The 15,279-nt window shown below is 38.5% G+C and overlaps 1 protein-coding gene across 1 annotated transcript in view; it reads left to right on the plus strand.

Moving 5' to 3' along the window:
* Positions 1 to 15,279, plus strand: part of dnah6 (dynein, axonemal, heavy chain 6) — a 112,865-nt gene that overhangs the window by 6,457 nt on the left and 91,129 nt on the right. Inside the window, 28 exon segments of the mRNA XM_063477345.1 lie at positions 450 to 636; positions 757 to 858; positions 940 to 1,047; positions 1,214 to 1,300; positions 1,386 to 1,506; positions 1,740 to 1,891; positions 2,063 to 2,215; positions 2,339 to 2,590; positions 2,718 to 2,846; positions 3,027 to 3,140; positions 4,815 to 4,958; positions 5,119 to 5,274; positions 5,467 to 5,517; positions 5,993 to 6,085; positions 6,192 to 6,311; positions 7,937 to 8,117; positions 8,502 to 8,592; positions 9,283 to 9,508; positions 10,185 to 10,349; positions 10,722 to 10,832; positions 10,980 to 11,105; positions 11,234 to 11,389; positions 12,095 to 12,256; positions 12,628 to 12,765; positions 13,499 to 13,666; positions 13,802 to 13,950; positions 14,674 to 14,781; positions 15,148 to 15,274. Coding sequence (XP_063333415.1) covers positions 450 to 636; positions 757 to 858; positions 940 to 1,047; positions 1,214 to 1,300; positions 1,386 to 1,506; positions 1,740 to 1,891; positions 2,063 to 2,215; positions 2,339 to 2,590; positions 2,718 to 2,846; positions 3,027 to 3,140; positions 4,815 to 4,958; positions 5,119 to 5,274; positions 5,467 to 5,517; positions 5,993 to 6,085; positions 6,192 to 6,311; positions 7,937 to 8,117; positions 8,502 to 8,592; positions 9,283 to 9,508; positions 10,185 to 10,349; positions 10,722 to 10,832; positions 10,980 to 11,105; positions 11,234 to 11,389; positions 12,095 to 12,256; positions 12,628 to 12,765; positions 13,499 to 13,666; positions 13,802 to 13,950; positions 14,674 to 14,781; positions 15,148 to 15,274 — 3,877 coding nt within the window.

The following is a 15,279-nucleotide window of genomic DNA, read 5'->3' on the forward strand; positions in this document are numbered from 1 at the left end:
TTACAATTTAAGCAGACATGCTGATGTTACGTACACTACATGCATTATCGTATCGAGTATCCATGCTGCGCTGTGGGGATGTAGGTTGGAGGGATAGTCTTTTTCACAATAGAGAACGTTTATTTGTATATCCAGATGTAGATCACAAAGTTCAAAGCCTGTTCATGCTCGGTTTGTCACAGAACAAGAAAAGAAGATCACATCAGGGATCAACATGTCTTTTTTCTTCAACCACGTCATCCAGTGGGTGCATTTTTTCTCTCTCTTCACTGCCCAAAATGTAATATGTTTTCTGTATTGATTTGTATACTAAGCATACTGTACTTTTTTGTTTTAATAACAAAACACTCACATAAGTAAATAAGCAAAATGGCAAAAACACAGAACAGATAATCATGGCTCAAGCACATCTGTCACACTAACGATGTCATTGTTTCTCACCTGCCCAGCTTTGTTCGACTTGTTGACTATTTGGTTATCACCACCTTGCACAGCTGTGCAGTGAATGCAGTGGATGAAATACTGACTCTCCTGCAAGTGCAGGCAGGTCAAACACCCAGCAATGCCATCATTCAAAGCTGGACCCTTGACTCAGACGCTGCCACTGACTGTACTGAAAAAGAGATGGATAAAAAGGTAGGGGTATTATTCAGTACAAGTAACTGTAAAAATATTGCATTTATTTCTGTAGCCATGAGAAATCGAGATGTTAAGAGAACACATTCTTGTTTATGCCAATATATGTATCTTCATCAGACTGTTGAGTCAGAAGCTCCTCAATTCCATCCTGTATTCATGTCTGAGTTGATCCTGGACACAAACAGCTTGACTTATAAACCCTCTGAAGAGAACTTCCAGGTATGATTAGTTTTTACACTGTATAGTTTTTTGTTTCTAATCAGAAAATACCCATCAACATTATGTTTCTATTTCCTACAGGAGACTGTTGCAGATTTTATCAAGCAGTTTGAGAACATGGTGACGTCAGTTAAGGATCTTACTAAAGATCCTATTTTTAATTCAGTGATTGAACCTCAAAGGGGTGAGGTTAGTGAAGTTTTTCAATCTATTTCAACATATTTTCAACCTGCCCTCATATTTATGCTTAAAATTGTCAGATTTTTTTGATATGATTGAAATATTATGGTTATGTTGAATTTTAATTTGCAGTTAATATGGGATTTTATTTGAATGTTTTATATGTTTCTGGAAGGTGGTAAATAAATATGAAAATGCACCCTCTTTGAAAGTTATCCTAAACAATGACGTCTACCTGCAAAGTATAAAGCAAAGCATCCAGGTCAGTGTTTTTACTGTGTTGTTTTCCTATGGTCTCATGGCGTCCTGATAGCTTTGAACTGAGCTGATGTATTTTTCTCCTTCAGAGGTCATTCCAGATTGTATTTGCTGCTGCAAACGTGTACTCACACATGTTTGAGCACTTTCTGAGAATCTACAAGGAGAATCAAAGTTTAGATCTGGATGCACTGCAGGGACAGGATCATGGTAATGTGCAGTACATCAGCATCAACACTGTTAGAGCTTTCTGTAAATTTCTGTGTTTTTTCTCTTTGTTTTGAAAAGATAAAGGTTTTATTTGCCAGATAATCGATAATTGAAAAGATAACAAGTTGTACTTGTTAACTTATTGTTCTTGTGGTTTGTTTACAAAAAGCAAACAAACCACAAGATACATGTTATTTCCTTTTTTGCTGATAATTCTTGGTTTTGTCTCACAGATTTATCCTTCTTTGAAAAAGCACTCAAGTTATACCCCACACAGCAAAAGGAAGCCGCATGTATTCAGCAGAGGACACATCTCGGTTTACTGCTTGTGGACAAAGGACAGCTCAAAGAGAAGCTTGTGTCATCTTCCCTCCGAAATCTGGAGGTTAGGATTTGCCTATCTGCACATGCATGCAATACACTCAATAAGTTATTCCACTAAAATGTAATTTTTTTCCCATTATTGTTTTGTTTTTTGTTTTTCATCTAAATTTTACTCTTGATTGTTTTTGTGCAAAAATGTGGAAATGTTTTTGACCATAAAATGTGATTTAAGGTCATCAATCACATCCTCTCCCAACTCGCTAAGAGGAAAGTAGATGCCATAGTGACTGAAGTTTGTGAGGCCGAAGTTAAACTAGGGTTCAGTCCCTCTACTACAGCTCAGCTGGCTGACTTTCTCACATTTGTGGATGAGATTCAAGAGAGGGTGAGATGCTCCTGTTTAATAATTAAATGCGATAAACCAATAAAACAGCAGCTTGTTTTCTTTTTCCTCAGCTTCCTTTCTCTGCTTTACTTGACGCCATATTTCCATTTTTCGTTTTGCTAGATTATTGAAATAAAAGAAGAGCAGAAATCAGTATCCAAAATGTACGATCTGATCAACATGTACTCAGTTCCCACACCACCAGAAGATCTTGTGAAGTTTGCCGCACTGGAACCCTTTATTGAGTCGTTAAGCTCTGTCGTGCTAAAGGCAGTGCTACAGCGGAATGGTACTATGGAAAAGTTTTGCAGCTGCTTGGAGAAGGATATAAAGGAACTCAAACAGGAGGACATGAAAATCCAGCTTAAATTGCAGGTATAAAAAGATGATGGCTTTGTTTTTAATTTTGTTGTTATTTTCCTTTTTAATAATGCTAACTAATGGACAATTTAAAAAAAACTACATTTGGTATAATTAAAAGCTTGTGGATTTCAATGTGTAGGATCCACAAATTCTAGACATCAATGCTGATTCATCACAAGTGCATCTGCTGTTGAGGGAGATCAAGATTTCCATAGAAAAGCTACAGGCCAAAGCATCCACCTGCATAGCCTACCAGAAGAAATTCAAGGTATTTCTTCTTTCAATGTAAACATATTTCATAGAAAGTAGATCAGGCCATAACAGTTTCAACGTGTGCTAAAAAAGTGATACAGTAGAGAACTGGTCATGTTACTTTAATTTTGTAAGCCAAACTTCTGACCACCTGAAAACAACTTACTCTCCCATTCTCTGTTTTTAATTAATAAAGATGGAGGTGACCAAATTTGAGTCATTGGAGCAGCTAACGGCAATGTTCAAGCTAATGCAGCTGCTCTGGACCTCTCTGGAGCAATGGGACCCTTTACAGAACGGATGGCAGCAGGTGAGGTGCAAACGTTTAATTCTATATCTACAGCGGTGAAAGTAATTCTTTCACCACCTGCTGAATTTGTAAGTTTCCTCACTTACAAAGAAATTATCAGTCTGTAATTTATATGGTACTTTCATTTAATAGAGAAACAGAATATCAAGCAAGAATATATATTTAAACACACACACAGACACATTACATCAAAATTATAAATCGATTTGCATGTCATTTTGTGATATAAATATTTGATCCCCTAAAACCTAGCCAGAATACTGACTCCTGTTGATCGGCTGTGTGCACTAAGATTGCAATCAATCACAGATACTCCTAATCTCAACTTGTAGTGTGTATAAAGCCCACCTGTCCACAGAATCAATGTCTTCCATTCCAACCTCTCCACCAACACTAGAGCTATCAAGGGACATCAGGGAAAGGTTTGTAGACCTGCACAATGGAGTGGGCTTCAAATCCATCAGCAAGAACCTTGGTGAGAAGATGACAACTGTTTGTGTGATTATTTGAAATGGAAGAAATATAAAATGATCATGAGTCGCCCTCTGTGTGGAGCTCCATAGAGCCTGCCTTATGGAGTGATGATGATCATGAGAAAGGTATTAGCGCAAAACTACATGGGAGGAGTTTATTAATGATCTGAAGGCAGTTGGGACTACCATAACCAAGAACAGCATTGGTAACACACTACACCATAACGGACTGAACTCTTGCAGGTCCCCCTGATCAAGAAGGTCTTAAGTTTTTCTATGGACATCTAAATAATTCAGAGAAGACTTTGAAGAAATTGCTGTGGTTGGATAAAAGTAATATCAAGCTGGGACAGGAGCCTATACACAAAATCTTGGGAATTTTGTTCCCTTAGCCAGAACACTGAAGAACACTGTGGATGGATCTTCCAGCATGACAATGATCCTAACATACCACCAAGGCAACAATAGAGCGGCTAAATAGGAAGCACATTAATGTTATTGAATGGCCAATCCAGTCTGTAGACCTGAATCCCGATAGAAAATCTATGGAAGGAACAGAAGCTTTTAGTTGCCATGCGACTGTCAAGATACCTCTAAATCTCTGGAGGATTAGAGAGTTTTCCATTAACCCTCTCAGGCTCAAATTAAGTTTTAGTTACAGGAAAAATCTGATATTTTGGGGAAAATTATCCAAAAAAAAAAAACCTCATAAAATATGTATGTGGGGTAATCAGGTTGTTAGTTTTTAACTGTTGCAAATCTGCAACGCCTGCCTCGAGAGGGTTAAAGAGAAGTGGTCCAAAATCCCTCCTGTGTGCAAACCTGGTGATCAATTATGAGAAAAATCTTACAGCTGTGCTTACCAACAAAGGTTTCTCTGTAAAGTACAAAGTCATGTTTTTCTTTGGGAACAAATACTTTCACTTAATAATTTCAATTAATTACATGCAAAATAATTTATAACTTTTATGCACTGTGTTTTTTTATATGGATATTTAGATGATATTCTGTCTCTCTCCATAAAAACAAGACACTGTTCATTTCTTTGTAAGTGAGCCAAATTACAAATTTAGCAGGGGATTAAGGTTCAGGATTATTTCCTCCACTGTATTGCAAGTCTGTCCATGCATACACTATAAAGTACAGTTTATAAATGAATGCCATCAGCTCTACTGTGTACTTTCATTTTATCCATCGCTAGAGCACACTTCAACAACTGGACATGGAGCAGTTTAGCTCACAAGTCAACAAATACAACAAGTACGTCAACCAGCTTGAGAAGGGTCTGCCACGTAACAATATAGTTCCCTGTCTGAAGAACAAGGTGGACGTGATGATGCACAGAGTGGGTAGAAAAAAGTGTTATGAAATATCTCGTATTTTTTGTGGCATAGATAATGTTGCCGGCAGCCTCTTTATAAAATCATACCACATTAAAATATGGGCTGAAAGTAATAGACTGTTTTTGTGACTGCCCAAATGGTATTTATGTGTTCTTTTTTTAGCTGCCTGTGATCACTGATCTTCGTAACCCATGTCTGAAACCGGAACATTGGAAGACCTTGGAGTCTTTGGTGGGGACTTCCCTCAATGTGGATGAACTCACCATAGCTGGTTTAGAAGAGCTCGGTGTTTTCTCATATGGCAAAGAGATTCAGGAGGTAAAATGTGCATAATATGAGATTTGCTTGTTCTGCTTAGGAGACTCTGGGTACTACTGAGTACACAACACATCCTAATACCTAATAAAAGTTACAGATTGATTAGAGGTCCCAAATTTATCGGCTCATCATTAAATTGCAACTATAGTTATGGCAAACTCCTTAGGAACTGACACAAATATTAACTTTTAGGTTTCAGGACAAGCTTCAGGTGAGGCATCAGTGGAGGCCATTATCACAAAGGTATGTGGGTTAAATATAACTATTTATACACATATTATATCTCATTAAAAGTACTACAGTAGAAGTTACATTTACATATCTCTCTATTTAATATACTATCCCCCCATTTTATACCCAAATATGAGTAAAAGTCACTCAAATGTTACTTGATTTCAGTGAAAAAATGCTAATCTATTGGTGTAAAAGGGAAGAAACAGTTAGCTACGTTTGCATAACCAATTAACAAGACAAGATACTACATGTTACTTGGCTATAACTATAATAGCATAAGAGGTCTAATGCAGCAGATGTTTCCGCCATAGACAGGTTAACTGTTTTGGCTGCAGTGTCAGATTTAGCACACTACTGAACACAATATCTACTCTCCTTCTGGAAATTCACGTTTGTGGGAGAATAAACATGCATGCAAAACGATATTTAAGAAATTCCATGTAGTTACTGCGTGTTGATGAAGCATTCCTAATGGGTCTTGCAGGTGGAGGATTTGTGGAAGAACACAGAGTTTACTGTGCTGTCTCATGGTGACACTAAGAATGTCTTTATCTTGGGAGGCACGGATGATATTCAGGTTGTGATGAGTTGCACTTTCATGCAGTCTATTGTAAAACATCACCAATGTTTCAGTCTCTCTAAATGTTTATGTTTCATCCCTCTGTGTTTATTTTTGTGTGAAGGTACTCCTGGATGACAGCATTATCAGTGTGGGCGCAGTGGCATCCTCACGCTATGTAGCTCCCATCAAGGGGAGGGTCAAGAAATTGCTGACACAGCTGACCCTTTTTAACCAAACATTGGTAAAGTCTTTTAAAAAACTAAGTTTATTTCTAAGTGAAACTGGCTCAGCTGTAATAAAGGTTTGCTTTCTTAAATGCAGATCCAGTTTCATTCACATTGGCTTTCCTTAGTGGCTACAGAAAATAAAACAAAATACTTGCAAAATATACGATTTTTCAAAGTTTACTGAGTTTAGTAGATGGTTTAAGGCAGGGGTAGGCAACTCCAGGCCTCGAGTGCCGGTGTCCTGCAGGTTTTAGATCGCACCCTGGGTTAACAATTCAATTCAATTCAATTCAATTTTATTTAAATAGCGCCAAATCACAACAAAAGTCGCCTCAAGGCGCTTTATATTGTACAGTAGATAGCACAATATTAAATACAGAGAAAAACCCAACAATCATATCATATGACCCCCTATGAGCAAGCACTTTGGCGACAGTGGGAAGGAAAAACTCCCTTTTAACAGGAAGAAACCTCCGGCAGAACCAGGCTCAGGGAGGGGCGGGGCCATCTGCTGCGACCGGTTGGGGTGAAAGAAAGAAAACAGGATAAAGACATGCTGTGGAAGAGAGACAGAGATTAATAACAGATATGATTCGATGCAGAGAGGTCTATTAACACATAGTGAGTGAGAAGGTGACTGGAAAGGAAAAACTCGATGCATCATGGGAATCCCCGGCAGCCTACGTCTATTGCAGCATAACTAAGGGAGGATTCAGGGTCACCTGGTCCAACCCTAACTATATGCCTGAAAACTGAAGGCTCTCCCTCCCATTCTACTTTTAAATACCCTAGGGACAACAAGTAGGCCTGCAGAGCGAGAGCGAAGTGCTCTAATAGGGTGATATGGCACTACAAGGTCATTAAGATAAGATGGGGCCTGATTATTTAAGACCTTGTAAGTGAGGAGCAGGATTTTGAATTCAATTCTGGATTTAACAGGAAGCCAATGAAGGGAAGCCAAAACAGGAGAAATATGCTCTCTCTTCCTAGTCCCTGTCAGTACTCTTGCTGCAGCATTTTGGATTAGCTGAAGACTTTTCAGCGAGTTTTTAGGACATCCTGATAATAAAGAATTACAGTAGTCCAGCCTGGAAGTAATGAAGGCATGAACTAGTTTTTCAGCATCACTCTGAGACAGGATATTTCTAATTTTAGAGATGTTGCGCAAATGGAAGAAAGCAGTCTTACATATTTGTTTAATATGTGCATTGAAGGACATGTCCTGGTCAAAAATGACTCCAAGGTTCCTCACAGCATTACTGGAGGCCAAGGTAATGCCATCCAGAGTAAGAATCTGGTTAGATACCATATTTCTAAGATTTTCAGGGCCGAGTACAATAACCTCAGTTTTATCTGAATTAAGAAGCAGAAAGTTAGCACCTGAATCAAATGATTAGTTCATTACCAGCCCTCTGGAGAACTTCAGGAAATGCTGAGGAGTCATTTAGCCCTTTAAATCAGCTGTGATGGATCATGGACACATCTAAAACCTCCAGGACGCCGGCACTCGAGACCTGGAGTTGCCTACCCCTGGTTTAAGGGAACATTGTTGAGTTTTTTGTCTTTTTCATTAATTCCTATGCATTTTAAATTCTCTGTCTGCTCACTGTGTTTCTACAATTCTTATTGTCCTTTCTAGGAGGAGTGGCTTACATGTCAAAGGAACTGGTTATACCTAGAAAGTATCTTTTTGGCTCCAGACATAAAGAGACAGCTGCCTGCTGAGTCAGAAATGTTTCTTAAAGTTGACAAGTCCTGGAAGGAGATCATGGCTAAAGTTAACTGGATGCCCAATGCTTTTGATGCAGCCACACAGACTGGTATGTGACTGTAAATGATTCATGACAGACGCGACTGTGTTTCAGCGGTTTCAGCATTCTTTATTTTCATGGTTGCTGTTTTACACACACGTCTGCAGCTTTGCAGCTCACAGCTGAACACATCACCCACAACAACAACAAAAGACAGACAGGACCCAGTTCAGACTTTAAGCTGGCGAGGCATGATTGCGGATGTCGCTCAGGTGTGGTCTGTAGTGCCCCTGCAGCAGCACCACAGACCACACCACGCCACAGTGACCAAACAGCATTGTAGGGATGTTAATGCTGAAAGACGAAGGCAGAATTACTGTACATGCAAACACATGCATTCATGAAGGTGACTATGAATGCATATATAAAAACCTGTTGTTTTATCCCAAACAGGTCTGTTGGAGACTTTGCAGGAGAACAATGCTCTTTTGGATGAGATACAGAAGTGTCTGGAAGCTTACCTTAAGAATGGAAAAACAACGCTGTCAACACCAGACACCACCAACTAGTATCTTCAGTTCCCAGACATCCCAGTTAAAAAAAAGATGGGATGCCACACAGTCATAAACACAGCCCTGTCCTCACTTTTTTAAAATTTGTTGTGACATTTGATGTTTTCTGTTGTGTGAATAAAAATGGTTGTATGCGATTTTAAAATCCCTTATTCCACCACACCAAGTATATCATATTTGATATGCAAGTTTTGTGCATTCTTTGAGTTTTTCAGACTTCTACAACAGCAGTGTAAATTTTGAATTTACACAAATTTTGAATGGACCGTTTTAAACTTGACTTGCTTGATCTTCATAAAAATCTCAGGCCCAGAAATCGGCAGCATGTTTAATTTTTAAATGCAATTAAAGATGCAGAGTTTGAAATATTATTTGTGGATGCCGCAGTAATCTGGGTTCACCAAAAGTAAATTTTGAAAGCATTCCTGAGACCATGCAACAATTTTCATTACATAATTGCAGCTATGTTTATTCTATCGACATCTAATTGAAGATCATGGCAATTTAATGTTTTTTTCCTTCATTTAGATATGTTTCAAAGACAATCTAATCTCTTAATGTCTAATTCTTTACATTTTACATTTTTTGTTTTAGAAAATGACAAACATTATTGTTAGATTGTTTGCATGTTGTGCTATGCACCTTTTGTCTGTCACTTACAGGTTTTACTTCTTATCCAATGATGAACTGCTAAAGATTCTTGCTCAGACACGTAACCCTCAGGCAGTGCAGCCTCACCTCAGGAAGTGTTTTGATGCCATTACTCCACTGGAGTTTGCTTTATTGCCTGAAAAACCTCCTGGTGCGCCAGAAAAGGTGGATGGTGGAGAGCAGAAGACCATATATAGCACAGACATCCTGAATATGGTGTCCCCTGAGGGAGAAAAGGTCAGGCTTGAGGAACCTTCAGTCATCTGGTCATTATGGTCTGTGTTTTATTCTGCATGTTACTCTCTTCTTTAGGTCTTTGCTATAAAGTAGAGAGGAAAAACAAAAAAACTTTCTGATGTTTTTCAATCATTTGGCAGGTTAGAATTCCTAAATTGAAACAGTCATTGAGATACAAGTGAGATATGATTCTTAGGTATCCAGTCATTTGAAAGCAAGAAGCTCACATGCACAAAATCTAAGAGAACAGTCTTACAGAATAATATTATATCCTAATCACAAAGTATATGTAATTTTTAATGCAAGTGTAGATTTTATAGTTTGAGCTCTCTTGAATAAATACTACTTCTCTCTCACTTGGCAACCACCTTAGTATAGTAAGAACTATCTCAAGTGCAAGGACTTAGCAAGTACCAATTAAGGCATAAAAGGGACATCCCAAGTTTTAGTTTGCACCCAAAACAAAAACATAATAAGAAATGAAAGGTGATGTTATCATGGACATTTGTTTTTACAAGAATTCTTTGATTGGCGTCTGTTTGCTGCTCTGGGTTTTCTTATTCGCATGACAAACTCCAGTCTTTGCTCAGGTGTAAATTACAAAATACCATAACAAGCAACAAGAGCTGTAATCAAATCCTCAACCCTAACTGATTCTGTGGTTCTGTGCTTGAAGGTGGGTTTGGCTAAAAGTCTGAAAGCACAGGGAAATGTGGAAGACTGGCTTTGCAAAGTGGAGGAGGCTATGTTCTCCTCACTGCAACAGCTCAGCAAGGCTGCCATTGTAGACTACCAGAAGAAGTCTAGAGAGGAATGGGTGGTGGCTGGACACCCGTCACAGGTACACAAATACACGAACACACACACACACACACACACACACAAACATGTTTTAAAGTAAAGTTGAGTGCTAGTGCCTTTCAGACTTTCTGGGGAGCACAGGTGCATGCTGTCCTGCGTATAGTCATCTATTAGATTGGCACTGGAACAGATCAGGAAATCATTTCATGTAGTTACTACTAAATTCCATTTTATAGGTATATTAACAATTAGCACTGCATAACTGTCAGGCTGTTTAGGAGTGAGCCAGAGTCTTGCTGTCACATCTAAAGCTTTCATAGGTTACTCCATTTATTTATATACTTTTTTGATGCTTTTTGCTCAGTTTTTGTTTATAAAAGATTTAACTTCACTTTGTCTTTATGCCCACCAGGTGGTGCTGACCATATCACAGCTGATGTGGTGCAGGGACATGGATGCATGCCTGGAGGGAGACCATGACCATTTTGCTGCCTTGCAGAAATTTGAAGGCACCAACTATGAAGTAAATCACAGTACAGATTCTTTTACTGCTTCTTTAATTCTGTGGTTACATTTTAACCTCATCAAACAAACCTGGACTTTTTTTGCTCTTTAATTTCAACGTTATAACCCAAGGATGCTTGCTTGATTGTGTTTCTGTGCACTCCAGAGACTGAATGCCCTAGCAGCATTGGTACGAGGACAGCTCCCTGCTTTACATCGTAATATCATCACAGCCCTCATCACCATTGATGTTCACGCTAGAGACATAGTCACTGATCTAGTTCGACAAAAGGTACAGCAGTGTAGTGTTAGCAGGACACTGACTACAGTTACCTGATTTTTCCTGTGATCAGTGTTATAAAAAACAAAAACAAGTTAGTAACAAGTCGCCACCTTCAATTGACTTAAGGTTTTCTTCAGATTGACAACAGGTCCAGCTTTGAATGGCAGAGACAGCTGCGCTACTACTGGGACATGGACCTTAACAACTGTGTAGCCACAATGGCACTGTCCACTTACACTTATGGCTATGAATATCTGGTAGCCTGTCCTAGGCTGGTTATCACACCACTCATGGTAATGGAGAATATAAAACTACATTCACACAAATGTAGAGTTCCAGTTGTAAGTATATTTAGACAGTTCTTCAATTTTGTGTGATACTTCGCTTAAATAAAAAATGTCTGAGAATTCAATTCAATTTTATTTAGCGCCAATTCACAACAACAGTAACCTCAGTGTGTTGTAAGGTAAAAGTAAGACCCTATGATTTTAGAAAGAAACAATCAGATGACCCCTATTAGCAAGCATTTGGTGACAGTGGGAGGGAAAAGCTCCCTTTTAGCAGGAAGAAAACTCCAGAACCAGGCCCAGGGAGGGGCAGCCATCTGCCATGATTAGTGGGTGAGGGGAAGGAGAAAGCAGCAGAGATGGACAGGACAGAAGACACTGTGGGAGAAGGAGGCAGAGTTTAATGATTAAATGCAGGAGTGCTGTAAAAACACAACAGAATACATACAGTCAAACGGACCACAAAACAAAATACTAGCAAAACCACCATATGCTACTGGCAATAACTTATCATTAGAATCAAAATAGAGATTATTTATCCCAAACTGTTTAGATAAATGTTAAAATTAGTTAGAAAAACTTACACTTGGCATATTTTTGTAAACATTGTAAACAATTGTTAGTTGTTTTTATCTGTCATCTTTTTAAATTCTATAGAAACATGAATCCTTTTCTTCATTTTTGTGTTTCTCTGTCTGCCCTGGGATGCAGGACCGTTGCTACCTTTGTCTTATGGGAGCTCTCCAACTGAACTTGGGAGGTGCTCCTGTAGGGCCGGCAGGAATGGGCAAAACAGAGACCACAAAGGACTTGGCAAAGGCGCTGGCCATCCAGTGTGTGGTCTTTAATTGTTCAGATGGACTGGACTATAAGGTCAGCTACAAGGAATTGTATGAATCTAGATCCCTTTTTTGTCATTGCTAGACTACACCTCAAATAGATTACAGCTGGACAGGTGCTTTGAATCACTGTGACCAGCATAAAGGGCCGTTTCTGGTATTTTATATGACTTTTGAATAACTTTGAACAATGCTTTATGTCATCCATTAAAGTAAAATTACTGATGTCCTATTTACAAACACAAAAGATGTACAAAATCGTCTTTGAATAATTACACTTAACAGTGGAATTGCGGGTATTGAGTATTTGCCACTATTTGGAAGATAACATTGGGTACTACTTTTCAAGTCTTGGTATTCCACAGGTAATATCTGTTTTTAATGAATCACAATGTTCTTATACAGATGATGGGTCGGTTCTTCAGTGGGCTGGCACAGTCAGGAGCTTGGTGTTGTTTTGATGAATTTAACCGAATCGACATTGAAGTGTTGTCTGTCATCGCTCAGCAGCTCATAACCATAAGAAATGCCAAAGCTGCTAAGGTATACAAACATACAAAATTTTGCTAAAAAAAATCGGCTGTCATGTCCTAGAGTCACCTCATAAATTTGAATATTTCAAGTCTTATTTGTTGTTTTGATATTTCTGGCTTTTGGTTTACAAAATACAAATTAGTAGAAGTTTAATTTAATTTCAAGTTTGTTGTAAGTTACTCAAACTTGAATTGCCACCAGGTTGAAGACACCAGGTGTGTGATCATGTCCATTTTTTTTTTTACCACCATTTCCTCCACTGATTTCGGGTGTTGGTGATAGTCGGTCCACTGTGTTTTATCAAGGCCAAAGTCAGATTTTAGAGTATTTCACCAACTGCTGACAAGCTGTATGGAGGTGCCAGTTTTCTTTTCCAGTAGAAATAATTACCTGCCATTATTAATTGTAGTGCCAAACTTACTACCAGATGGATTGCTGGCCATATTATAACTCTCCTTGAATAGCCATGGGTATTACAGTAGATGGGGTGTTGTCAAGAGGAAGATAAGAAAGACTGCACTCAAACCTTTTTTTTTTATCCCTTACTTAACCAGGAAGTGGACGTCTTAAAGAAATACAGAAATACATTTCTGTATTGTAAAGATTTATTTGATTACGCTTAAGAAAAATTTAAACCAAAAAGGCTTGAAATATTCCACTTTATCCATAATGAGTATATAGTTTAGGATAATAAAGTTGAGCTTTTACTAACAAGAGTGTCTCTTTTATCTTTGTTATGTAGCTGTCAAGGTTTCTATTTGAGGGCCGGGAGATCAAGCTGGTGATGACATGCGCTGCATTCATCACTATGAACCCAGGCTATGCTGGAAGAACAGAATTACCCGACAACCTTAAAGCTCTCTTTAGACCAATAGCAATGATGGTTCCAAACTATGCTCTTATTGCAGAGGTAACTTCCAGTTTGTGTGTTTATGTGTCTTATTCTAAATTCTCTGATATTTCTCCACAAAATAAGCTATCATTTTCCCTCTGCAGCTCAGCTGCATTTTTTATTGCTATAACTGTTTCTCTGTTCTCCCTCCAGGTGATTTTGTACTCAGAAGGATTTGAGTCTAGTAAAACCCTTGCAAGGAAGATGACCCAGATGTACAAGCTGTGCTCAGAGCAACTGTCCCAGCAGGACCACTATGACTTTGGGATGAGAGCTGTCAAATCTGTCCTGGTCATGGCAGGGTCAGAGCATTACACGGACACATATGCATTCAATAATCAGGGCAGACAACCATCTTCTCTGAAATGTCTTTCTGTGACTGCTGTGATTTTAAATAGTCTCACACACATATACATGGATATGTTTAGCATTTACCATTGTGTGTATTCTAAAGCTACATGTACATTATGTTTACTGTGACATGTTTCACATTTTAAGTAGATAATTTGCTTTTCAAGACAAAGTGCTGCTGTCCACAATAAGAGCAGTGAAACTGGTGATACTGGCGATTACTCAGATTAGAGGCTTAGAATCAGAATCAGACTTTATTTATCCCCAAGGGGCAATTAAGAGCTCCCAGCACTTCCTCATTTAAGCTCTAGTTCCTCTGTGAAAAAATGAATTTATATTTATTTTATTTATTTGATGTTTGTCATAACGAAGTGTTTGACACATTTTGTAATTCCAACTAATTCCAACTATTTAAATGAATTCGCCAACTACTTTAGAAGAGATGCTCATACTGGTTCTTTAACCATGCAGGTTTCCTTTTATATTTTATCAATTTTTTGTGAATATGACCAATATGAAGACAAAAGACAGATTTTAGGATGCCCATTACTAACACAGAACTGTTTTCATTGTATAGCAATTATTTGCAAACCTGGAGTGACTCTGCAATATTAAATAGAAAAAAATGTTTAGGTCACAAAGAAATCCATATAATTTTTAATGTTTGCTCGTAGATCACTGAAGAGAGAGAACCCTCACCTTAGTGAGGATGTGGTTCTAATTAGAGCACTGAGAGACTCCAACCTGCCAAAGTTCCTCACTGATGATGCCGTGCTGTTTGGGTAAGTCTATCTGACATTGTAAGGGACTGTTTCTTGCTCTGTAGCGTAGGGATTCATTCATTTGGCTGACAAGCGAAAGATCCTTATTACAACCCTGGGCGCAGACACAAATCCTTTTGGGGTTGTGTCAGAAAACATATCCGGAGGGGGGGGGTGACCTCTGCCAAATTAAACATGTGGAGCTACCCACCGTGGTGAATAAGGGAGCAGCTGAAGTAGCTTTGTTATTTCTTGTTAAACTGCACGATAACAGTAAGAACATTAAGTTCTAAAAGTAAGAGTTTGTATGGTGCCTCTTCTTTCTTTCTTTTTTTTTTTAATATATCTGTATGTTTATGTGCATGGCAATCTTCCATTCCTTTCCAGTGGTATCCTGTCAGACCTGTTTCCTGGTGTTTGTATCCCTGAACATGACTATGGTGTACTACACTCAACCATTGTGGAGTCTCTGGTTAAGCGAAACCTTCAACCGTTGGATAGCATGACTAAGAAGGTAGA

The sequence above is a fragment of the Pelmatolapia mariae genome, linkage group LG6, assembly GCF_036321145.2.
Source record: "Pelmatolapia mariae isolate MD_Pm_ZW linkage group LG6, Pm_UMD_F_2, whole genome shotgun sequence".
Taxonomy (NCBI): Eukaryota; Metazoa; Chordata; class Actinopteri; order Cichliformes; family Cichlidae; genus Pelmatolapia; species Pelmatolapia mariae.